Below are 26,736 nucleotides of genomic sequence, written 5' to 3'. Positions count from 1 at the left end.
AATGAAACAAGTCGGTTTGTGAAATTTCTTCCCTCCTAGACGTTCCACAATCAACCATGAGTGGTATTATTGAAAAGTGGAAGTGTTAAGGTACCATAGCAACTCAGCCATGAAGTTACAGAGTGGGGCCATTGAATGCTAAGGCACATAATGGGTAAAAAAAAAAAGTTACCAACGCTCTGCTGACTTAAGACTTAATAACTTAAGTGGTGCAAAGCACTCAACTCCATTTTAATGCCTATGGATTTAGAGTTGGATGTCATAAAAGCTCATGTAGATATAATGTGTATGTAGTTGTCCTAATATTTTTATCTATGTAGTGTATTTTTACTTCAACCAAATAATGACCCAGAAGAATAAGTATAGCCCTCTGAGAGTGATAAAACCTTAAAATGTATCTTACTTAAACTACTTAAATAGATAATTGCTTTTAGAATAATTATTCATAGTTCATAGAGTGTCGGTAAAATCAGTGTCTAATTTGAAAGGGGTTTTTAATTTCTATTTTTGAAAACTATCAGACTATTGGGTTTGAAAGAACACAGCAGAAAATTAATTTAATACTATAAGACTAAACATGAAAAATAAATCACCGTCTCGATGTGACTGACCTTATATACCCAAGTTAAAAGTATTTTCCTTTCACTGCAAATATCCAAGGGTTAGTCCAAAGTATTATCAATTGTAAGTGCACATTCTCACAAGTACATAAGTACATTTAACTGAGTAAATGCAAATAATTACTACTCAGATCACTGAACTTTCAGACCTTCAATTCACTATAGCTGACCTTCACAGTGAAACTACATTTATTTTTGTGGTCCATACAATCTTATCTTTAAGACTTGCACTACATATGCACTACATATTGCCATATCTCTGGAAGTGCAGCTGGAGACCAGAGATTTCAGTAAGATGTGCATCCAAGAGTGAAATGTTGCCTCAAGTAACCACTCTGACCAGTGGTATTCTTATCCTACATAACAACAAACCAGAATGTTAAATGTAGAAACATGTCCACATCCAGATTTTCATGAATAACCAGTTTTCCCCCCACAGAACACACATTAGCTGAATGCTTTGTGTAAATATATCACATCACTATATATAGCAATGGCTGTGGTTTAAGTGTATGTACAATTTAGAGGAAGAAAATACATTAAAACTGTCCTTATACAATGATGTATCTTCTGCCTCTGAATTGTACATACACTTAAACCACAGCCACTGCTACACGTAGAATTCTTTATAGTATTGTATACTTTATAGTGTATGTATATTGTATAGAGCATGAACTAAACTGCAATGCCAATGTTAAATTACCACTAGAAACCCTTTTAGTCTAGGCTTACACTTGATCTGGGTCTTTTAACCTGGGTCTGTAAATAGACAACCTAGTGGTTAACAAAGGTAAAACATCTTAATAAATGTGCTTAATGCATTTTTATGTACAGCGCAGTTTTATGGACATCCCGGAAGCACAGTAATTTGTTGTAAAAGAGATTGTGGACATTTGTTTTTCTTTTGTAGTTTTGAATATTCCTAATTTCCAAAACAAACTCTTGTTATTTAATGTGTGAACAGAAGTAACTCCAGAAAATGTATATTAAGGTTATGCATGCCACAAGATAACTATTAGAATAGCGAAGTCTTTAAGGGGGTACTCGGTAAAGACGCCCTGGCTATTTTGCTGCATTTCTTGTAATGTCCTGCTTGATTAGCAAGATACAAGCAAAGATGGGTATAGTACGCCCAACGGTGGGATTTGTAGACATGTGACAAGTCAGTGTTAAGTCTGACTTAACATTTGTGACGAAAGCCAGAGCTTCGTCGAGAAACAGTGCTTGCTGCTTTATTGACATAAGTACTGCGGAAGCACCCGTGCCTATTCAGAAGCTGGTATGTCCCAACCCGAGGGTCTTGAAGGACGGTCATGATTCCAATGCACCGTGGCGTTAGAGTGGTGCCGCGCTAACAGTTGTTATATGGTGCGAAGGCTTGTGGCTCAGTATCGAATGACAATGCGTTTTAATGCATTTGTCGCTTGACTACCGAGCGACACATTGGATTTTTGCTTGCTCACAGGTACGAGGACCCATGTCGTTTATGTAAAATAGAAAAACAAGACGCTGGTTGAAAAAAAAAACGTCGGGTCTAATTGAATTATAGAACATTTACTGCTCTATTCTCAGCGTTCACGTTTGACAGATACTGTTGTAACTGGATGAACAACCACTTTTAACGTTATTTTTAGGAATATCCCTTATCAGATTCCAAAGGTTTCCAGCTACGAGGATCTATTTTGTACTCAACAGAGCATCGGTTGTTGTCATTACGCCTTGACCGCGGAAATCGGTAAGAAATAGGTTCGATTATCATTGCCATTCAACTAAGCTATTGCTCAAGAATGACAACAGTAGAAGTTACCAAAATGAATGCTAAATTGCACAGTGCCAGTCTACAAATTACGTTTTCACGATATAATACAAAATATGTAATTAGGTATACATTTTAATTTAATGATGTTTATTTGTTTACTAAACCGTACACCTGTAGCCAAAGGTGTATTAAGGTTATGCATGCTAAATGATAACTACTCTTATTTTTCAGTGCACGTGCCATTTTAAATATCATACATGTGCATTACAGCCAGAGGAATTAGTGTGAACTGAAGCTCTTGTTACTGGGAACCAGATATTCTGTGGTACTGTGTTTTGTATTAAGTTAGACGTATTGTTATATTGCCACAGTTAGACTACAGCTTGGTGTGTCACACTTTGCAGTGCTACAGCTATTACTGTGATAAGAAGGAAACGGCTTCTGTGAAGCAGAACTGTTTCACTGCTTCTGTGAAACACTTTTTGCAGAACTTGAGCAAGGCCGTTAAACATTTACATAACTGCTTCTTGTTTCTTAGGGGTATCCAAGGCCACTAGCCAACAAAATGTAGGCATTCAATTCCTAGAAAGTATTTCTTCCTATTATTGGAAACCATTAAAGAGACAATCAATCAGCTTCTGTCCAAGCCACCAAAAGTGTCCTAGTGTCCTAGATTTGCTCTAAAAATAAGGTACAACGAAAACACCTGAAGGTCATCTTGCATCTCTCTCTCTCTCTCTCTCTCTCTCTCTCTCTCTCTCTCTCTCTCTCTCTCTCTCTCTCTCTCTGTGTGTGTGTTTGGCATGCAACTTGTATGGCTTTAGTGTGCAATATTATTCAGCAATAATACCAAATAGGGTATTGCTTGAGATGATGTTTAAAATATAAAGCAGACCAACATAATTATACACCTTTGATATAACATCACATTTTGTCAACGTACTGATATGCATTATGCATTATATTTGTGTTCTAGAAATATATTTTACTTATATGCTTTTATATACATTACTGATCTCCAGAGGTTTGTGCATAATTGTATATTGCTCTTGTGTGTGAATAGCAACCAGTGAGGCTTAGAGATATTCATGCATGCACTAGAGATATGTATGCATACACTATGGGACTAGAGATATTCATGCATATACTACGGGACTAGAAATATTCGTGGATATACTACGGGACTAGAGATATTCATGAATATACTACATGATTTTACCTCACCTAATTCTCAGTAATCTGTACTATCTTTGCAAGCTTGTCTAATTTTGTAATCTTAGCATTTCTGTTCAACTACATGAGGAATGCACAATTGAGGACATAATTAGTTTTTATTCGCTGTGTAGCTCTGTGTTCAAGGGCCAAGGAGATTTAATCCACATTTTGAAATTGGTATGTGCCTTCATATCCTCGTGTCCTTTTATCCTTGTTGTCCTGTTAAATGAAACTGAACTTTTCCTTATGTCTAGTACACTATGCCATTCAGGTCTGTTTATCAATGTCTATTGTTAGTACTAAATACATGAATACAAATATAAGCAAATGTTTTCCTCATTCACAAGAATGTGATGATGGGGAGGTAATGTGGTGAAAACATTAGACAGGTGGCTGACTCTAGCCAGGTAGTATGGAACTTAAGACCACAACCACCTATGGAGTAGTGGATTTTTTCTAGCATCAAATAATAGATCTCTCTGCAATAGATCTCTCAGCCAACATTTAAATGTAGATATTATTTATTTCGGCTACAGTTTTAGTGTAGGTAGGTCTACTAATGTCTATTTGTTTCATTGATAAAAAGTGGTAATAATGGAAAAAACTGTTTGTTAATTACTGATAAAATAATAACCAGTAATTTCATAATAGCGGCATAACTAATTGGGTTAACTGTGCTTGACACCAGTGACACGTTTTTTTATGTATTACTGTAGCTATGTTAGATGTTGTTTCTAAGATACCATACTGTTTACCTTTATGGTTTTGGAAATGTGAATTCTCTTCATGCAATTTATTACACACATTTCTTCATTAGAAACACTTTGGTGTACTAATCAAATCAAATCAAACAAAAAAGCACTTTTTATAGCTTATATAGCTATAAAAAGTGCTTATATAGCACTTATGTAGCACTTTTTACAACAGATGTTGTAAAAAACAAAGCAGCTTTAATGTCTAATGTCTAGTCCAACTTTCTAGAGGTCCTAGTGTCCTGAGATGTACGTGTCCGAGACCCATCCCACAAGAGAATGTCCATTAATGGCAGCACAGAAGTAGTTGGCTAGGGTGGAGGTGTGGTGGGCTACAGGAAGGGACATCAGGGGGAGTAGCCATGGCAGCTGAGATGGGTAGAGGCTCAGTAACATCATGACATCAGGGAAAGGTGTACCTCAGCAGAAAGAGAGACTAGATTATTAGGCATGTCCAAGTATGAGGGTGTGTAAATTAGGGAACTATAAAAGATGGACTCTGGCAGATCTAGCTATGGCAACACAGCTAAAAGAATAGAGCCAGAAAGAAACACAGGCATGAGGGCACCCTGGAACATCAGCCCTCTGCTGCTCTCAGTCAGCAAACTTGAGTGCCAAAAAAGAGGTAAAATGACAGCATCATAACATCCCAGTTTACTTTGAGTCAATGCCCATGGATCCCCAGATCTACAAGATGGGGCGTAGTTAATAAAATGCCTGACTGTACAGATAGGTTTTTAGCCTAGCCTTAAATATTGAGACTATAGCCCATCCCCTGCAAGCTAGCATGATAAAAATATTTTTGAAAATGTTCAAATAATATCTAGTCAGTAAAGATGCTGTAGTCTGAAAGTGAGCAGCTGTGAGGGGTGGTGAGGGACTGACAAATGCATGGTATGAGCTAACTTGTGTCAGCAATAAAAGTGAAGAAAAAACTGTGAAGTCTAATTTAATTTATTTTTAATAAAAACCTTAAAACAAAATACAATTTTCAGAATGTATGATTGGGTTGAATCGATAAAACCTCAAAAATATTTTTGTGTGCATTTAACAAAGGCATTTTACTGTTTAGCTCTAAAACAGAGCTGTCTTGTGGCTGGCATCATAGCCCAGTCTGAGTGTATTTTTGTCCCTCTTAGTCTCCTGGTATTTTGTCCTCTTTTGTGTTATCACCTCTGTGCTTTCAAGAAACGTGCAGTTAATAGATGTTTCCAGCTGTGCTCCTGACAATTAGACATCGTGAGTTAAGTAATGTAACATCACAGCCAGCCAGTGCATGGGCCTTTCAGAGAGACACCACAAGGCAGCATAACTTGGAACAATTTAAAAACTCAGAAAATGTAAGAATGAAAGAAGTATAAGACCCTACAGCCTGGGAGAAAAAACCTATAGTCTTTTGTTGTGTTTTGGAGTGATAAAACGACTGTGTCTTTTTGAAGCAGAGTGTGCTTTCCGTGTATGTATGTATGCGTGTGTGTGTGTGTGCACCAGTGTGTTTGTGATGCAGAGTTTCTTGAATAATGAAGTGTAACAGTGTCAAAGCACTTGAGTACAGTTACTAATATGACTCTTTCCGAGCAATCAGAAGTTGGCACTATGATGTGAGGCATGCTGTGCCTACTGTACTGAGTACTAAGACTGATGACCCAATCCTGTTGTGTTATAAACGCTGATATGTGGTATGTGAAGTGTTATTGGGGCCTCCAGTCCAGGATCCAGGCTCTTGATGTCATTAGATGATATAGACTGTTAGGCTGAGTACATACTGCATCACCTCCTAAATCCATCACTGAATAGTGGATAAGTAGTATATATGGCCTTTATATCCAGCAGAAAGTGCTCAAAATGCAGCACAAAGGAGCGGCCATCCATTGGGGGAGGTGGCAGTGGTGGTGTAGTCCTGGAGGGAGATATGTAAACTAGGTCAAATATGATAATGAGATGGCGACAGAAATTTATAAGACACATGGCTAATAAGGTTGATCTTCAAAGATCTACTATAACGAGGCTTTCTGGAGGGAAGATGAAGGAACTTTGGCAGACAGTCACACTTTGTCCAGACTGGTATTTGGAAGCCTTGAGGCAGCAGGTCTGCTTGTTAATTCAGTTGCTTGACAGCCTGTCAGAGATGGCTTTTCATGGCATGTATTGAGGCCATTTACTGCAGATCCTGATGTGCCTTAGTAAGTCCAGTAGAGTGCAAGGCCGAAGGAATCTTAGGTAATGGCAGGAGTTGACAATATGTGGGCTATAGTGAATAAAGTATTTATTGTTTGTGGGAGAAAAGTCTTTTTATCTTTTTATAGTTTTTTAGAAAAAAAAGTAAGAGACAGAGACAGAGACAGAGAGAGAGAGAGAGAGAGAGAGAGAGAGCATTGTGTATCACTATATTGTTCAGTAACACACACACACACACACACACACACACACACACACACACACACACACACACAAACACACACAATCTGTACATGCATATGTATAGAGAAAACCCAAACAGTAAACATATGTTACAGTGAGATATAAACACAGTCCATCTTTTCAATGTTTGTCAAAACAGGCTGCCAGGTAGTATGGAATTTAAGACCACAACCCCCTATGGAGTAGTGGATTTTTTCTTATGTCATATAATGCGATGCGTCTTTTAACCAATGTTTAGTAGGTGGACATTTTCTATTTCCTTGGAATAAAGCCCCTGTCTATAAGAGTGGCAAAAGTCATCACAGTTTAGGCAGAATCCTCTATGCAAACTCCTTCTGGAGTTAATCCATGTAATAGGACAGAGTTAAATTGATCTCTTGAAAACCCATAAAAGAAAAGTAAATACTGATTGCCAAAAGATGCTTATCTTTAAGTAGGACTAATTGCATGTGAGACCTGTCAGACATGGGGACAAGGGACACAGTTTTTACATAAAACTGCATACTGCAGTTCAGTTGGCCAACAGTACTCATTGGACAGTAGTTGAGTTGTTTGTTCTTATCCTCCCTATGGTTAAAAACACATCTCATGAAATGTTTGAAACATTTTAAGGACTGGATATCCACATCATTGCTCTCCCAAATAGCTGTAAGTGACTGTACTGCTCAGCCAGTCAATAGAAAAATGATGAAGGATACATACCTGTTTCAGAGACAAAGGCCGTGTCAAAGTGGAAGCCACTGGAAACCTGAGCATTCATTCTGGAAGAATGACTTGGACACTCCTTTGGACCTGACCTTCTGTATAGTGGTGTTCAAGGAGGAGTGTTTTGCTTGTTGCTGTCATTACCACAGATCAATCTAAAACAGTAGCTACATCCTTAGTTGGTGAAGTCTTGTGTAAGTAGTTAGCACTCTACTGGATGTGAGAGCATTTATTAACACAGATTAGAAAATGGTGTGAAATCAAGATCAAATGGGCTTTTGTCAACACAGCAGGGGATTACCAAATATTTAAACAACAGGCAAGAGGTTTGTGAAATGAATTAAACAGAATACTCAAGAGACCCTCCCAGTTTGTGGATGTTCTGCAGGGGTCCTGGCTCTCATTCCTCACTTCAGCTGCACATCTTTAATAATTGTTTCCATTTAGTGGCTGTATAATACTTTATTAGTCTTATGTGAATCTCATAACTAATTGATAAGCTTGGACTTTAAAGAACTAAAATGTATGACAAGAATTTACAAAGCGCTATTGTTGCTTAACACTGATAAAATGGTATTTGGTAAGTCAGTTTTTTCTAAATATGTATATTGCAATGTACAATGAATTTTACTTTTGGTGCTTTTGTGCTGTTATGTCAGATTTTCTGCTGTACATTGTACACGGTATTCTGAATTGTGTCGTGTCAGCTGGACAACTTAAGCTGTTAGTCACATTCTGAATCCAACTTCAGGTGTGTGTGGCTGCCACACAATAATACAAGCTAAATTTAGCCTTACATAGACAACAAGCTTGGAGTTGGCATTGTTTAGGGTAATTTGCTGCTACCGTTATCTCTCTAGACAGCTGGCTTGTCTTGTTTGCAGAATTAGTACAGGGGGTGTTTTATTATCAGACTGATTTTCTGTGATGTAAAACAAATGTGAAGACAGTTGCTCACAAAGTATTAAACATAGTCACATGTAATATTTCTGTAGATGTTTCTTCCTAGCAATAGCTATTACTTAGCAACTGGATGGTTTTATCAGATGGGGCTTGGGTTATGAATAGCAAATGAGAGATTCTTTCATTCATTTTATTTACATTTTAATTCCTTTCATTCTTTCTTTCTCTAAACTGATTGATACTTTTGAAAGAAAATGTGAAATATTATTCTTTGTCTATAAGTTTTTGATAATATGATATTTAATCATATTGCATATGACTGATGTTAAATTAAGATAACTGCGAATGGACAGTCAGCACCGTTTATGTAGCTGTGTCGTCTATGGTTACATATTTGGTTTGTTGTGGTAGTGTCAGCTATCATTCTTATGTTATGCTAATACATGTCGGTGGGAGAAACTTGTCTGTGCATTTGGCTATACCTCAGTTTAACTTTCTTACTGAATTAAGGTCGGCCCAACTGTATTTATTTGTGCCTGAACTATTGACGTATAATTTATATGGGCAAAGATATTATGGATAAAATTAACTTCATATCATGGGTAAAATTAACTTCAATTAACTTAAATTCAATTCACTAATTTTTAAATGTTTTCTGCACATCCCATAATGAGAAAATTATGCTTACAATGAATTTAAATGTTTATGCTTATATAATCATACATAATTAACATAAACATAGATAATTATGTGGATCAATTAGCAAGATAATAGGGTTCTTCTATAATATATAATGAGAAAACAGTCCTGGAAAGTCCTAAGTCAAAGTTTGTAATGGTTAGTTGACAGAAGTCTTACATGTTCATGATAAAAGTGATCCATTTTATTAGCTGGATGTAATGTAGAAAGCTTGAAGCTTTCAAAATTTTATTGCTCTTTATTACAAATCTTTGTGTTATATTCCAGCTTTTATCTGACATTTTTATCCAAAGCAACTTACAATTATGTCTGAATACAACTCAAGCAAATAAGGGTTAAGGGTCCTGCTCAGAGATCCAACAGCAGCAACCTGGTGGTGTGGCTTGAACTGCCAACCTTCTAATTACTAGTCAAGTGTCTTAACCAGCGAGCTACCACTACCTCTAATGTAGCCAAGGAAAGAAATAACTGTAAAGGGTTCATATAAAACCTTTAACTATCACAGTGTGTCTTCCTTAAGATACAGACATCCATTAGACTTTATAAGCTAGTTCCATACAGGTACCACACTCTTGACTCCGCCACTCAGTCTGTAAGCATCATATTGTATATGGCATTGTTCTGGGCCCTTCTAGATTCTTTGGGTGAAGGAGCACACCCACCAAAGGCTAAATTAAAAACAAAGAACCATACAAATGTCTGTGTTTCAGCTGTTGCTAGTGCATAGTGCTAGTGCATAGTCCTATCTCCTGTGCACACCACAGAACTAAATATGGCTTATCCAGTCTGATAGGCTGTGGGAACACTCCTCACCCATTTTGAACAATGCCAGTGGTCCAATTATGGTGACTAATGACCAACTGAAAGGAAGGAGAACAGAGCTTAACACTTCTGTGAAGCTAAGAATAAAGATCAAATCACGAATCTTTTCTTCCTTTTTAAATGGTTAATTTTCCCATGGTTCATTTTCCTCTCAATTTTTACTTCAGTTGGATGTCTGGGGCAGTTTTAAACAGCTTCAGAGTAAGAAAATAAACTAAGATGAACCATGCTACTGGTTGTTTTCACACTTACATAAGCTGACAGTTTAACCTATGCCAACTGCTTAAGTAAACCACACCTTTATTACTTTACTGTATCTAACCTTAATAATAAAATTGGCAATATGACACACTGACACATGCACATTTGCCTTTATTTAATTTGCCTGATTTATTTGCATATTTGCACATTTGCTTATCATATTTTGCCTATTCGGAGAGCTGAGAGAGACACTGTGTCGTCTCTAAATACAGTCAGCTAAATGTAGTGTAGCAAACAGCTGGTACACTCAGAGCAGTGGACAAGCACGAGGCTCAGTTAAACAGCAGTAAAGAGGCTTGCAGTTGTTCTGTCTTTTTCTAAGAGTCTTTAAGGAAATATAACTCCAGTGGTGTGGAGAGTCAATTAAAGATAAGGCACGAGAAATGGAAGTACTTCCTAAAGATTTAGACATTCATCACCTTGAGGGGAATAGTCATTGTTTTGATGACTCATTGTAAACAGCTGTGCTAAACGTCGTGATGAGCATTTTGTAAGATTCAAGCTTCATAGTGTATAAAACACTTGACATATAAACATAAAACACTGATGTTTCATTACTGCAGTGCAGACATTAAATTTACATTTGGGCACATTAGATATACTGGGCTAACATTAGGCTTTATTGCATGGATGTGTTACTTTATTGCAGATAAAAATGCAGCAGGAAAGCCAGATGAATCCTGATGTTCCCTCATTGTCAGTGGCACTAACAGTGCCTACAGAGAACCCTACTGCTGTCCCTGGTCCAGAGAGCTCTGTGCCCGACCCTGCCCCCATTTCGCCAGGACCATCTTCAGCCCGATCGAGGAGGCCACAGAGGACCCTTCGGTTGGAACGATCCATCGATGTATCAGAGAACAAGCACCTGGCATCTCCTACACCAAGGCAGGAGAAGCCCAGCTCTCCTTCGGAATCTCTGAGCCAACCCATTCACCCCTCGGGTGCAGTGGCCCAGTCCTACGCTGATTACCCCCAGGTAGCGTCTGGACATGTGTCTAGGCTGAGAAGCCACATCTCGGTGAGAGCAGCCTCACTACCACAGGCTCTGTCATACAGACCTCATCCTGCAGAGCCCAGCCCTCACCCTCTGAGGGCACTCTCAGTAGCTGGAACAGCTGATACTGAGCCTCGGGTTGGGGAAGATTTCAGGTAATGTCAAACAGAACTCTAATATAAAGTACCTTAGTGCTACCTAATAACAGTTTTAACATTGTGTGTTGTTGAAACTAGTCAGTTATAAAGTCCTCTTAAAAGAGTTAAAAACATTACTGCACATGGTAGAGGCATATGGCTGGGATCTAAAGGATCAAGTCTTTTTAACTGAGAAACACCATTAATGTTTTGTTTTGAGCTGAGGTGCTTCTACTTTGTTTGGGAATTGAACCATGGAGCCATGAAGAAAACTAGAAGAGATCTAGTTTGGTGCCCTTCATTCCTGCTTAGACATGATTGAAAAAGACACTATGTACTTAAACTAATTGGTGAATAATTTTAGAACCCATTTCTATAAGTACTAAGTTTTCTTATAATTATTAAACATGTCCAGTTGCTCTGCTTACAGCACAAATGTGTATTGTGTACAGTATGTTTCTTTTAACATGTTTCCTTTTTTGAACATCCATTAACTTCCCAATCTTAGCTGTAGAACAGCTGCCTTCTGTGAACGAAGACACATCTCAGAGGAGCTATTAAGACTACAGCTAATAAGAGATATTTATTGCCTATCTCTCTGCCTCTCTCATTTGTATCTTTCACTGCTTTCCTTTCCTGCTCTCCACATGAGCCTTTCAGGATGCAAAGATGCATTGATTAATGCTTGTGGTATTAGACTGAGAATATACAGTAGAAAAATAAAGGAACAAAACTACAGACTATCAAGAGAAGCTTAGTCATTTCTACAGGATTCACTGAAGGGATAATAAGACACACACACACACACACACACACACACACACACACACACACACTATTAGCTAGAAAGTATAACATTGATCCTCTCCCATCTCATTGCTCATTTGAACAGTTTGTATCTGGAGAGTTTGGTTTTCAGTGGTGTTTTGTTTGCTCACAGAGTGCACATAATCACATGGAACGTGGGGTCAGCTGTGCCTCCAGATGACATCACTTCCTTGTTGGGACTAAATGTAGGCGATGGAAACACAGACATGTACATTATAGGGTAAGGTAGTGTTCTCCCTGCTGCACTGGGCTTGTTCATTTTGGGCAGACATCTGGTAAGAATGTGATAAACAAGTCAAATAAAAACTTAAAAAATGAATAAAAATAGAACTCACAAAACACAATGAACAAAAATGAAACAATCTCTTCTGCTGCTCATACATGTACCAAATGTGATTTGTTGTATCTGTATCTGGCATTTCTAGACTACCTGTTGCACTGGGGCATAAGCAGAATTAAAAGGGTGCTGTCCAACCCCTTTGTTTGCCAGTCAGTCATGGGGCAGAATTGTGTGTGTGCTTTTATCTTAAGGCCCATATTCCCTCTACCTTTTCTGTTGCTCCTTTCTCTTTCTCTCCTTTACATTTTCTGCATCTGCTTTCACTCTTTATCTCTGTTCTTCTTCTCTTCTCACTTCAGTTCCCTGTTCATTTTCAGTGCTCCCACTTCTGTCATGAGAAAAGTAAAATTTTGTGTAATATTTTACATTTTATTATAATATTATTGACACTTGTGAAATAATTCCTTTTTGGGATAAACTTCATGTGAATTATGTGATTGTGTTTTTGTATCATCAGTTCATGCTAGCAAAAAGGCTTGTAAAATGAGCAGTTTACTGGTTATAGTTCTCATTTTACAAGCTTGTGTTATCTAGTTAGCAGTGCCCCCTTTTGCAAACATAACCAATAAGCCTGACTTAAGTAGCTACTCTCTTTGTTTTAGTGGTTTAAACTGTTTTTTGTATGTTAAATGATTATATGTTGTTAGGCATAAAAGCTGCATAAGAGTTGGAAAGGTGCTGGGTGATTATGGGAAACATAGTTCCTGTAATTTGCATGATGCTGGTGTTTGTGTCTTTGTATTTCTGCTCAACAGTCCAGGTTAAAATATAAAGCATTATGGTAGGATATAGACACATTTTACTGGGGCAGGTGCCACATTAAACTGGGTCTAGTAACACCCTTAGTTTGTAATAATGTATCTGTATGCTTGTCGTTACATCTTTCTGATAAAGCTTTTACATTAGATAACACATTTGTGTAAGAAACCAAGACCTAAGTAAAAGTCACTATGGTCTAACTATGCCATAGTGAAATGTTTTGTATCATGGGGTGTGAAACACCTTTTCATTTATCATAAGGCTCTCACTGTTAGTTAACTCGTCTGTTTCATTAACTTTCACTCTTACTCTATCCCTCTCTCTCTCTGGCCTCTCCTGTCAGGTTACAGGAAGTGAACTCTATGATCAATAAGCGTCTGAAAGATGTCCTTTTCACTGACCAGTGGAGCGAGGTTAGCATGGACACACTTAGCCGCTTTGGATACGTGCTGGTGAGTAGGTCTCAGCACACACCCAACAAAAATGTGCAGTCCATTACTGAATTAGAGTGGTTGACTATACCATAGTGTATATTTGTGACTGCTATTGCTCTTTATGAGGACAGTTTGTGTAATTCACGTCCACATAGAGATAATCAACACACAGTTAGATCAAAGCAAGCAAAAGCAGGTTCCTGTTTTCCTGAGGCAGGTTAGCAGTGTGAAAACAGGACATAGCTACAGGACATAGATGTGGAACTGTCTTCCACATCGTTTCTCCCAACCAACATTGTGATACACACACATTACCCAAGCAGCTAGCCTCACTTTTCTAACATGAATTGGTGGTAGTTTAGACATAGCAAATCCGCACCCCTCAGGTAATCTCCCTTGTCACATGACAGCTGCCAACCCGGGAGGGAGTGGGCTGTCACATGCTTCCTCCAAGACACATGCAGCTAATCACCTCTATCTGCAGCTCATGCATTGTCAGAGGGTTAGGGGACATGTGTAGAGGGCATCACTATCCACCGCCTACGATGCATGAGCTCACAGATGCCTGTGATTGGACAGTCTAACTTCTACTTGACAAGAGAAATTGAGTATTACAACCCTTCCTACCTGAGAGAACAGCCATATTTGCTCTGTCAGGCATCATCAGGGATCAGCCTCAGAATATCCCAATGATGGGGCAAACACTTTCCCTTTGCACAACTCACGACACTTCTTATCTTTAAGGAAACTGCATAATGAGAGCCAAGGTTATTCAGCAAGATAGTGCACACTCATTAATTCTCTCTCCTTCCTAACATTTTCTCTATGTGTATACCATCACTGCCATTTGTGGTGCCAAGTGTGGTGTGGTGCATGAGAGTTGCCTTTTAGAGCCCCTCGGCCTATTTGTAAGGCTACTGGATGTAGTGTAGATGCAGTACAGTTTGCAGGCAACTGAGCCTCTAGAGAAAATCCAAATGTGAGGGGCATTGACTAATTTTACTCATTGACTTACTGTGGATTATTCTCTATTTTTGACATTTAATATATGAGAGAGAGAGAGAGAGAGAGAGAGAGAGAGAGAGAGAGAGAGAGAGACTCAGACTGAAAATGCAGCTTTGTGTTCATGAATAGTGCAGAGATATAAGCAAAATTTGCATAAACATTCAATTTATTTTTTTCAATTTACTTTTTGCATAAACATTCAATTTACTTAAAAAAGTGAAATTAAAGTTACAGTTATGGTTTGACAATTTAAATTGTTATTCTTATTGTAACAGATTTTGTTTTGTACTGTAAATTTCCTGTTGTCAATATTTAAATATTTTATGATGATAAAGTAAAATCTAAAGAAGCCTTGCTCTGGACAGCGGTAAGCAGCTCAGACAGATATTTAATTGAAGATAGTTAATTCATGTAACGAATCTGCTGGCCCGAGTGCCGAATGGCGTGGAGCAGGACGCACAGAATCCCTCGATAGAGTGAGACATTTATTGACATCACATACGAATAGCGGTGACACTCACACACATTAGCAACAGACATAACGTATACATTTAACTAAACACATCTACAATAATATTTTAACAAGGACTACACACAGGTATTAACATACAACCGCAGACTCACAATGACCAACACAGTACACACACTATCAGAGATTTAAATAGACAAAAGACAAAAGACATTAAACCCCATGCAGGTGCGTACAATTACAAAGGGTGTGGTGACAAATAAGGTAAAACCCCCTGCACGCGGCAGGCTGTACCACGTGACTTGTGGGGGGGAGCGTCCTGTGACAGAACCCCCTCCCAAGGGGCACGGCTCACGACGTGTCCTTCCCAGGACTGCGAACCCCGAGCTGCCATGTGCAAACACATACACACATGCCACGGCAATGCCCAGTGCCCACCCAACACAAGGTGGGCCAGGAACCGACGGCCCGGGAGACCTCTCAACAGGAGGGGGTGAGGCAGGATCTCTACTTCCCTCAGGGAAGTCCGGTAAGCTCCTCGAGACATGCGGGGGGGGGGAGACATTCTCCGACGAGGACCCCTCCCTGGGGGCAAGGATCCCGATGCTTCCATTTCTGGGATAGCGAACTCCGGGCTGCTACACACACAAAGACAGAGTACAGTCATGCCCGGTGCCCACTCAGCACAAGGCGGGCTAGGAACCTCCCCCCTGGGAGACCCTGACCAGACAGGGAGAGCGGCAGAGTGTCTGCCTCTCTCGGGTCAGTCATCGTTTTCCCTGCTCAAAAACAAAGAAGCGCAAACATTTCACAGTGCTGCAGCACCTGCAATCAGCGCAGGTGCTGTTTAATGTGTCCTTGGCCTCAACGGACACGCGGGGGTGCACGTCCACCCCGGTTCTGGTCGTGCTCCTCCTGTGAACGGTCCTCCTCAATGCCTCCCGCTCTAGGAGCGTCCCAGAGGCAGTTTGCCTCCGAGGCTTTGGGCAGACCCCTCCAGTCTCGCTGGTGAGTCCACTGATGGGAAGGGACTCCAGAGATCCCACTGACTCCACCCAACCGCCCTCTTTTTGGTCGTGGTGGTGCCCCTCAGTCCTCCTTGGCCAAAGCTCGATAGCCCTAGCCCTCCCCCAAGAAATTCCTGGGGGTGTTCCCCTCCACGTCCGGAGTGGACCCGAACACCAGTTGTGGCCCTCTCCCCACTCTCCTGGAATCCAGGAGGCAGCAGTACGGGGAGTGCTCACTCACCTCCCGCTAGAAGGTCTGTCTTCAGCCGAGGGAGCTGGCGTCCTGTGGTGGTTGGCCATTCTGTATTGAATCTGCTGGCCCGAGTACTGAAGGGCATGGAGCAGGATGCACAGACTCCCTCGATAAATCAATACATTTATTGATATTACATATGAATAACGGTGGCACTCACACACAACATTAACGACAGACATAACGTATACATTTAACTAAACACAGACTACAATAATGTTTTAACAAGGACTACACACAGGTTTTAACATTCAACCACAGACTAACAGTGACCAACCCAGTACACACACTATCGGAGATTTAAATAGACAAAAGACATAAGACATTAAACCCCATGCAGGTGCGTACAATTACAAAGGGCGTGGTGACAAATGAGGTAAAACCCCCTGCATGCCGCAGGCCGTACCATGTGACTTGTGGGGGGAAGCGTCCCGTGACGATTCATTATACATTTATCCACTTAGGTTACAAGTTACAGTACCTTTCCATATTTGAACATACTTTCTGAGTATTCCCATTATGCTTTTACATTCATAAATCTCACTTTCTAAATAATTACTTGCTGGACGTTTTTGTCAAAGCTCTATGGAATGTAATAACTTTAAGAATTCCAGAAAGCACACTCATATATTGCGTAATCTTTAGCTGAGGTGGCAGCACTGTAGATGTGCTACAAAATATGTTATAGCAATTTACTGTTTAAGGTTTCAGTTAAATAGCCTCTCACAAGGACAAACCAGCAACAAACTTCAGAAGGTATGTATGTAACATGGAGACTAAGGGAAGAGACTGTGAGATGGCAGATACCTATGAATGACACGAAACCAAGTGTTATGAGTGTATGTAGGAACTGATTTAATTTAATCAGTGAATGAAAATCTTTATGTGATCTTATTTTTCTGCCTTGTCTGGGCACAGGTAACATCGCAGCGAATGCAGGGGGTGTTGCTGCTTGTTTTTGCTAAGTACTACCATCTGCCATTTATCAGGGGCGTGCAGACAGAGAACACTCGCACAGGGCTCGGTGGAATCTGGGTAAGTCATACCTTCATACCTGGTCTTTTAAGCACGCCAAAAGAGAAATAAATTAAAAGTCCCTAACATTTGCTTTCTTTAGCCAACCTGAACTAATATCAGTTCATCAAAACTTGTGTTAAGGCGCGTATTACACTATGCTCTCAAACCATTTTTGATTTTATTATGAAAGATCATCTGTCTTACATTAAAAACTTTGAGTCACCTCATCAAGTACTGAATTGCTGCAGATTTCATTTGTGTTCAGCTGGACTTATATAAATACTTATATACCTATATAAACACTTATAGACTTATATGAACACTTATAGACTCATACAAACACATAGACAAGCTGCTCATTCATTTCTGGGGCTTTTGCTTTGCATGTCCCAAAGAGGTTTCTGGCAGTGTAGTATTTATATATTTATTAATAACAAAAACTAAAGTAAAAAATAAACAGTCTCCAACCTTATCTGACCAATAAAACTTATATGACCTGTTTACTGGCGATATTTTCTGTGATGTTCTTCCCTGAATGGCAAGCACTTGCCAGTAATGGACCAAGGCACAGCCTGGATGTGATCCATGTGTGCACCTGTTTGTGAGCCAGTATTTTTCCGGTACATCTCAATGGTTTCCTTTATTCTAGACTCATGCGGGGAACATATGAAATATTCACCATGTGCTTAACAGCTTGCTTTAATGATCTACCTTTCCAACAAGGTTTACTTCCCTGAAAATGTAAATGACCTTTATAGACTTATGCCATTAAATTATGCCATTAAATTACATCTAAAAATAAATGACAAATGTTGAGCTGAAATTAGTTTAGCTATTGGTAAACCATTTGAATTAGATCATGATTAACACACACACACAAGGCGCACAGCTACAATTCATACACAATGGCATTTGTAGTCCTAGATATAATTTTCTTTCTCTTGTTTCTGCTGCCGATCTTTCATTTCAGTGTCCTTCCCCTGCCCTTCTCTTGCAGGGTAATAAGGGTGGTGTGAGTGCTCGTATGAGTGTGTTTGGCCACTCAGTCTGCTTCTTGAACTGCCACCTGCCGGCACACATGGAGAACTCAGACCAACGCATGGAGGATTTTGAAAGCATTCTGCAGCAGCAGCAGTTTGAAGGTCAAGCTGCCATGGGAGTTCTGGATCATGAGTGAGTTACACATATCATATATATACATACACACACACACACACACTCACATGCACACACCAAAAATGATCCTTATCTATCAGCTGAATGATCTGATTTCCTTGTAGATGTCTCATATGAAGCCAAATCTCCAAAACCACAGTTTGCCCTTTTACTAATTTTTACCCTAGTTCACAGTTCTAGGTCAGTGGTCTAGATTAGGGATCTAAGTCAGTGATCTAAGACAGGGTTCTAGGTCAGTGGTCAAGATCTGGCTTCTTGGTCAGAGTTCTGTATCAGGGGTCTAGGTCAATGGTATAGTCCATTGTTCTAGATCAGTATTCCATGTCAGTGGTCTTGGCCAGGGTTCTAGATCAGGATTCTATGTCAGTGATCTACATCACAGATTTAGGTCAATGGTCCAGGCCAGGATTCTAAGTCAGTGGTCTAGATCAGGGGTCTAAATCAGTGGTGTAGGCTAGGGCTTTAGATCAGGAGACTAGATAAATGGTCTAGGCCAGGGTTCCAGATCTGGATTCTAGGTCAGGGGTCTAGACCAGGGTTCTAGATCATGGATTCTTAACTCCAGTCCTAAATACCTTGCACAGTGTCATGATTTCCCTTCCAGAAATTTCAGAGAGTTTTCAAATGTTGTTATTTGCAGTGTTGTTTTCTGGTTTGGGGATCTAAACTTCCGTATTGAAGACCTGGACATCCAGGTGGTCAAGGCAGCTATTGATGGTAACAGACTGTCCCTGCTATGGGAAAAAGACCAAGTAAGATTCCATTAGAATTCAAAGCGTTTTTTAAAAAATATTTGTATCATTCATTGCGTTCATTAGTGTCTTACTGCTAAATACCATGGTGGTTAATTAACACTGTAAAACAATGTTTAAATACCCTTGAGTTCTAGCATTGGTAATTAGGCATGCAGTTTGACAGTTATAGCAAGTTGGATAAAGTCATTTTTAAACATTTTAACAGCATCTTATTTCACCCTATGATGCCTAGCGCTTTATTTTCCTGTTATTCAATGTGCGGAATTGTTGCGAACAGGCGGAATAGGCAGGATTGAAACTGGGCCATACGGACAACAAATAGCCCGTTTGTCACTCTGCTTGGTTGGATCTGGGTACAGTCAGACTTCCCTATTAAATTATTATGTGAATCAATAAAAGAGAAACAGCAAACTGGTTTCAGAATAGCACAAAAGGAAGACTAATGCCCAGTGTGAACCTAGTGTTCTAGTATAAATCTGAAACATCTATTCTGCTTCTGTCCATCATTGTAGATTATTGTGCATGTGGGTAGTTTCAGTTTTATGTCTCTTACAGCTGAATATGGCCAAAGACAGTGAGACCGTTCTGGAAGGCTTCCAGGAAGGACCGCTCAAATTCCCTCCTACCTACAAGTTTGATGTGGGAACAAATACATATGATACCAGGTGAAGACTTAACAAATTGTTATGGAAAGTTTAACAAATTGTGTTGAGATGAGTTGCTTTTCGAAGATTCTCTGAGATGCAGTTAAGTTCAGTTTGTATTCCAAATATATCCATACCTATTTGTGTGGATTTTCATACATAATTCATTGAATTCACTTCTCAAGTTGAATATTGCCTGAATTAGAATGAATTAGAAAAACACAGCAAAATCCTCTGTCATTAATTAACGCATGCAGCATTAAAGTTCATCTGCATTTATCTCCTAGTCCTGCACTAGCCAACAATGAATGCAGAATGACACACATCCTAATAAATATTTTATAAGAATATAGACCTTTTAAAGATAGTACTTAAACTATGATGTCTGTATTTTCCCAGCTATCCCTAGAATTTTTTTTCTGATTTTCTTGACAAAATAAAATTATGCAATTCTGTTTTGCATAGTTTATGTATTTTTATGTATTTATATGGATTCTTCATTGTGCGTTAATGATCATTTCAGTTTTATCTAGCTGGGATAGGTAAACAAAGTGAAAAGCAAATGAAGAACCAGCTAAATGAATAGAGACATTTATCGCCTCCTTACCTAGAAGTGATCATCCCAAAGGCAATGTGGATGAAACCTCAAAGCTACATTAGTCACTTTCAGTTGAGACTTAGGAGTTACAGTAGAGCCTGCTGACCTTTCTTCAGTGCTTGCAAACTAACAAAGCTTATAAAAATTTCCTAGTGGGAAAAAGCGTAAACCAGCCTGGACTGACCGTATTCTCTGGCGGTTGAGGCTGATGGCACCAGCGGCCAGCCACATGTCCAAGCACAGCTCGGGGTCGGGCCTGACCAGTGGCACTCGGGTGGTGCAGCACTTCTACCGCAGCTACATGGAGTACATGATCAGTGACCACAAGCCTGTGTCCTCCATCTTCACCCTGCAAGTGAGTACAGCAATGGCTGGAGTCTGCAGCCCTGCTGGGGATGCTGGCTCTTTATGTCAGAGCTGGGTGGCACGGTCATCTTTAACATGCGATGGTCTTCTGCAGTTCCCATATAAGGTGGACATCCCTCTGGTAACAATCACCGTAGAGGATGAATGGAGAGAAGTGGCCGATGCTGTTGCCAAATTCAAGGTAGCCCCCAACTACTCCAGAAGTTCCTGGGATTGGATCGGACTTTACAAGGTACACGAGAAACTTTAGGTTTTAGTAACTGTAGATTATTAGAAGTATTGAACTGTAGGAAAATTGCCAAGCTGTCTCCTGAGTAAAGTGTTTTTCCAGGTTGGATTTAAACATCATAAGGATTATGTGGGTTATACCTGGGCTAAACAAGAAGAATCTGATTACCTAAGACAAGAACATCAAGTATGACCTGCCAAAGACACTCATACCATACTCATTTATGCTTTACCTTTTAATGCAAATAAATAGGAATTTCATTCTTTATTCATCTCCACAGGCTACATTTGCAGAGGAAGAATTGCCAAAAGAGTCTGGGGACTTTATGCTGTGCTATTATAGCAACAATATGAGCTCTATTGTGGGTATTACAGAGCCGTTCCAGGTAACTGTTATCACACAAAGTGAGACAGCCATCCATCTTCCTGTTACATAAGTAATAAAGAGTAATGCCACTTTGTAAGCCAAAATTAAGTAATTAGAGTAATTTTACTATTCAATATTCTATTGAATATTTTTGTGCTGTGAAGCTCACATCTTGATCTCCTGGGACAGCTTCTTTTGATGCATCTTCTTGCAGGTCTGCCATGGTACAGTGGTATGTTTATTCTTTGTTTCATTTCTCCATCAGATCTCACTGCCCTCCACTAGCATGGCCAGCCTCAGTCCATCCGACAGCTCAGACTTTACCTCGGAGGACGAGGTGAAACAGGTCGACTGGCACAACTCCAGCCATGTGCAAGGCAAGCTGGGCAGCAGCAGCAGTAGTCGGAGCCCCACACCCACAGAGGGAGAGGGGCCCAGCTCCCGCAAGCTCCAATCCAGACACACCTCACCACATTCCTTCCCTTGCACAAAGGTTGGCAGCACAGCCAAAGCGAGCAACACACTAGGTACCCAAGACGATGGCTCAGACTCAGTGAAGACCGCCGGTAAGCCTCGGGAGCCCTGAAATCCTGTCTCTGTGGGATTGTGTATGCATATGAAGACCTGGTACTGGATTTATACGCCTCCTAGGGTGTACTCTATAGGTAGTGTGCTCCACTACCTAGGTGGGCTGGTGGGATTCTCATGAGGTTTTGTGATGTCTGTGTACTTTTACTGTAATGTGAAGTTGTTCATTGTGTGGAGACATTGTCTTACATATTGCAGTGCAAAGATAAGCATCTAGTGAGTAGCTCCCTCCACAGGAATTGGGAGACTGGCTTTTTTGTCTTAGGAAGCAGAGTTTTTGTCTGTTTAGCAGTACCCTGATGCCACATCATATGCACATTTTTTAATTCCTCCTTTTCCTGTCTTTGAAAGATGGAACTTAAAAATGCAATAGACAAAAAGTAGTAAAGTGAGAGGCACACCAACACATGAGAATTCCACTCTTACTCTTCGGTTTATTTCAGTTTCTGCTCTTTTGTTACATTGAGTTGATCTGTGCCAGTGTGTTCCCAGACACTGAGAAATGAGAATCTGCCAGGTTTAAAATTCTAGGACAGCCAAACTGGCTTTGCTGACTACTGTACAAATAAGATCAGGATTTGGTGCCAAGATACATCCACAAGTTCCTGTTGCAAAATTATGACAAGACTTCTCTAAGGCATTGCTCTGGTATTGTCTTGTATGTTTTATACTAATATGGGAAAGCATAGCCTTAAACTGTTCTACTGAAAGAACTTAATTAATTATAGTATTTATTGATTTTTGTCATATGCTCAGATTTATTTTGCTATAGGTCTTTCACCTTAATTTTGTGGCATTAGCTTGATAGGACATTTTAATCAGCTAATTATTTCCTTACAACATTACTGCTGTGTTACAGTGTTCTTATTACAGTGTGTTCTCTAAAAAACTATGCCTGAAGTCCCTTACTAATTCATGACCCTCTCATAAGGTGACCTGCAGAGTCAAAATTGCAATGCAAATGAAATTTGAGAACATTACAGCCTTTAATGAGAAAAACTTTACAAAAAGAAGCATGTAAAGAATGCTGCATTTGTGTTAACACAGCAGGGAAACATGTCAGTGACTTCACATTAGCCACAACACATTAACCAAAATATTTTCAAAACTCTGCTTTTGAGGTTACTCCAACCAGACATACTCATGGCCTCTAGGGGTTAAAGCTATCTGCAGGGAATCAAGTAAGTCAACAAAGCATTTGCTGATAATTTGTATACCCCTTTGCCACAAACTACTCAAAGAGCCATTGTTAATACAAAGTGCAGGTCATATAAATATAGTTAATACCAGGTGTGGGCCATATAAATATAGTTAACACTGTGGGTCATAAAGCATTTACATTCATGTATTATTGACAATGACATGAGACATTGTGTTCATTACCATTTCACGTAATAACTTTCTTTGAGGTAACTTTTACTAGCAGCTGGTAGCACTTCCATTGTGAACAACCTCAAATGCAATGTTTTTGAAAATGGTTTTTGTTTTGGTTAATGATTCTGTGTTGTGGCTTAATGCTAATGTGATGCCACTTTTTGTTATTTTTAAAATGCTTTATTTTTGTCATGTTGTTCTGGCTTATTTCAGTATTCTACTTTTTATTTTGCTTTTGTGATTTATCTTTCTGGGCCACCATACAGGACAACTAGAAATGTAACAGGACTTAACTGCATGAAGCAACTGGGTAGAATCCCAGCTGGGTGTTAATTGTACAAGAATTTTAGCAAATAGAAAACCTGAAAATAGTTTTTAAAGCAAAAATCCTAGGTTTAACACATAAGGGAAAATGGGGTGTTAAGGCACCTTAATAAAGTGCTGGAGTTTGATGCTCGTGATTTGTTAGTTCACAAGAGAACAATGAGTTCAAGAGGAGGATGGGAAGTTTGGCTTTATCTTTTTTATCTGTAGCTTGATATGGATAGAGTTACACGGATAGAGAGACTAAGTCTCTCACACCTCTAAATTAATTTAAATTCAAAGGTTTGCAAGCACGTTTCATCAGTTTTCATGCTTTGTTAGCTTTGAGCCTTAGTCTGTATCATACTGTACTGTATCACCACACTAACTGTGGCAGGAATCCTAGGGTATTCTGTGTTGTTTAGAGTTTTCTAGGATTTGATCTCTGTGATAAACTTTTTTCTCTTCTCGTCTCGTCTCTTCTCTTCTCTTCTCTTCTCTTCTCTTCGTGTTCACAGTACTGTCTCCAGTAGTACTGGAGTCAGAGTAGTAGCTAGTGAATCTCGGCCCAGTTTTGGATGTTTTGTGCCATGGGTACTTAGCTTTTTGACAGTGTGCTGTCTCTTTATACTGTGATGGTAGGAATGTATGAGAGAGTGTGTATGTATTTGAATGCTTAACTGTATGGCATGATTTGGGGATATTGTGCTATCAGGCTCCTTTTAATATTGCAGCGACAGAAATAGAAACGATGAAATAGCAAATGACTTTCGACTCTTTAATTAAGGACAAATCAAATTAATATTAATAGAAATAAGGTGCTCTTTATGTGGTATTATTTATTGCCTTTTCAATGTTTATATAATTTTTATGGTAATGCAGTGTAATTAAAGTCATTTTAACATATCTTGAAATAGACCAGTGAAAAACTTTGTTAAACAGTTTGGAGAACTCTATGACAAATTTGCTAGGATTTAACTGCAATTTACAGACATTTTGTAACTTTTTGAAAACACCACTAATTGTAGCACAATTCTCTCTCTGAGACCAACAGTACATTTTCAACTACCAATTATTTTAACAAACTTAGTTTCCACATTCATTTTAGATAGGATGTTGCAATACGTTGATTAAAGACCACTCAGGATGTCTGCAATAAATTGCAACTCTTATGGCACAGGACTCTGTTACACTAAAGGGTACACAGGTACAATCCATTTTCCTTGTTACGCTTTTGTTTGTTTCTTGAACAAAGCTGCTATAATATTTCTAAATTAAGGAAATTGGGAAATTGGAAATTGAGCATCTTTCAACCACACTTCAGTAAAATATTATATATTTATGTATACTATAATTATTGAATGATATTTCATTTGGTCAGATGTCTGTGTTTAGACAATATATAATCTAACACAAAATATTCAAGACTGAAAATGCCAGAATATTGGAATTAGAAAAAAAATCTGATTGTATAGTCCATTTAAATGTATCCATAGGATGTATAGAATAATAGAAAGCTTTTTTCTTGTTACTATCAAGGACAAACAAAGTGTAAAGTAATTTGAAATATTTCCCTCAGTTCTGCATTTCTTGCTATCAAGGGCACCTCTTGACAACTTTAACTGTTCTTCTGTTTTAATTGTTTAAGAACTGGACCTGTTTTATTTAGAATTTGAGTTACCAGTCAATGTACTGGTACTTTCTGGTAACCCAAGACCATGTCTATTCATCAGACTGGTTCTTTCTATGGTTATAGAGCATTGGGTGAGGGCTGTTGTTTTGCTTTATATAAAGTTAAATGTGAAAGAGCATATTTGCAAGGAACATAGAGTGTAAGGAATGATATTGTTGACATGAATGAGACATTATATGTTTATGGAATAGATTACAGATGACAATCACTGCCAGAAATATAATATATTGTATGTATATTATCTGCATTAATTTATTTTTTCATTTAAATATATATAATGTATGTAAATTGTCATTCTGCTGGTCAAGAAGGCTGCTAAAGAGGATGCTTTTAATTGAAAAAGTTAACCACCCAATTTGTAAATTTTCTCAATTAAATATTTAAATTTTTGAATTAATGTATTTCTTTATGTCTTACTCACAGCTTGAATCATCTTGCTGTAATTTATTTTTTAGGATTTACTTTATTTTAATTTTTCCTTGAGCTATATAACTTTTTGTAATTTATTGGTCAACATATTCACTTGATAAACTTGTGAAGGTTGTCTTGTGAAGGAAACCATCTGGCCACTGTTGTCCAAACACCAATGTCCAATAGAAAATAAATCCACGTGGAATAGTACCCTTTTGGTCTGTGAATTTTTCCTAAATATTAACAAATTGTGTGAAAGCACAGGCAGCTTTTAACTCAAATAGTCTCTGGCCACAAATCTAATTATCTTGACTTCCACTGAAGGTTTAGATGCAATGTAATTTCACATCATATATGAGCACCACTAATTTATATGAGGGGAAGCAAAAGCTTCTAGACATTACATGTCATTTATATAAATTACATATAAGATATGTAAATCATATATGTTATATCGATTACATATCATTTATATAAATTACATATAAAATATGTAAATTATATATAAATTATATAGATTACATGTCATTTATATAAGTTACATTTAAGATATATAAATCATATAAATTATATAGATTACATATCATTTATATAAGTTACATATAAGATATGTAAATCATATAAATTATATAGATTACATGTCATTTATATAAGTTACATATAAGATGTAAATTATATATAAATTATATAGATTACATGTTATTTATATGCTACATTTAATATATATAAATCATATATAAATTATATAGATTACATGTCATTTATGTTACATATAAGATATATAAATCATATGTTATATAGATTACATATCATTTATATAAGTTACATATAAG

General features: G+C 38.5%; 1 protein-coding gene across 2 annotated transcripts; it reads left to right on the top strand.

The window, feature by feature from the left end:
* Window positions 1–1,854: 1,854 nt before the first annotated feature.
* Window positions 1,855–26,113, top strand: inpp5jb (inositol polyphosphate-5-phosphatase Jb). 2 transcript variants are annotated; one of them, XM_027016903.2, is made up of 14 exons: window positions 1,855–2,085; window positions 2,255–2,355; window positions 10,807–11,306; window positions 12,229–12,336; window positions 13,559–13,667; window positions 17,314–17,418; window positions 18,398–18,573; window positions 19,217–19,328; window positions 19,887–19,996; window positions 20,727–20,928; window positions 21,034–21,171; window positions 21,271–21,354; window positions 21,449–21,553; window positions 21,800–26,113. In XM_027016903.2, exons 3-14 carry the CDS (start codon window positions 10,813–10,815, stop codon window positions 22,118–22,120), a joined length of 2,064 nt encoding a protein of 687 aa, XP_026872704.2. In that variant the 5' UTR covers window positions 1,855–2,085; window positions 2,255–2,355; window positions 10,807–10,812; the 3' UTR covers window positions 22,121–26,113. The 2 variants fall into 2 exon arrangements, with proteins under 2 accessions (XP_026872704.2, XP_026872703.2); XM_027016902.2 differs by having other exon boundaries at window positions 17,302–17,418.
* Window positions 26,114–26,736: the final 623 nt, after the last annotated feature.

The sequence above is a fragment of the Electrophorus electricus genome, chromosome 5 (assembly GCF_013358815.1).
Source record: "Electrophorus electricus isolate fEleEle1 chromosome 5, fEleEle1.pri, whole genome shotgun sequence".
Taxonomy (NCBI): Eukaryota; Metazoa; Chordata; class Actinopteri; order Gymnotiformes; family Gymnotidae; genus Electrophorus; species Electrophorus electricus.
The sequence above is the reverse complement of the archived record's forward strand: the minus strand, read 5'-3'. Positions and strand labels throughout refer to the sequence as shown.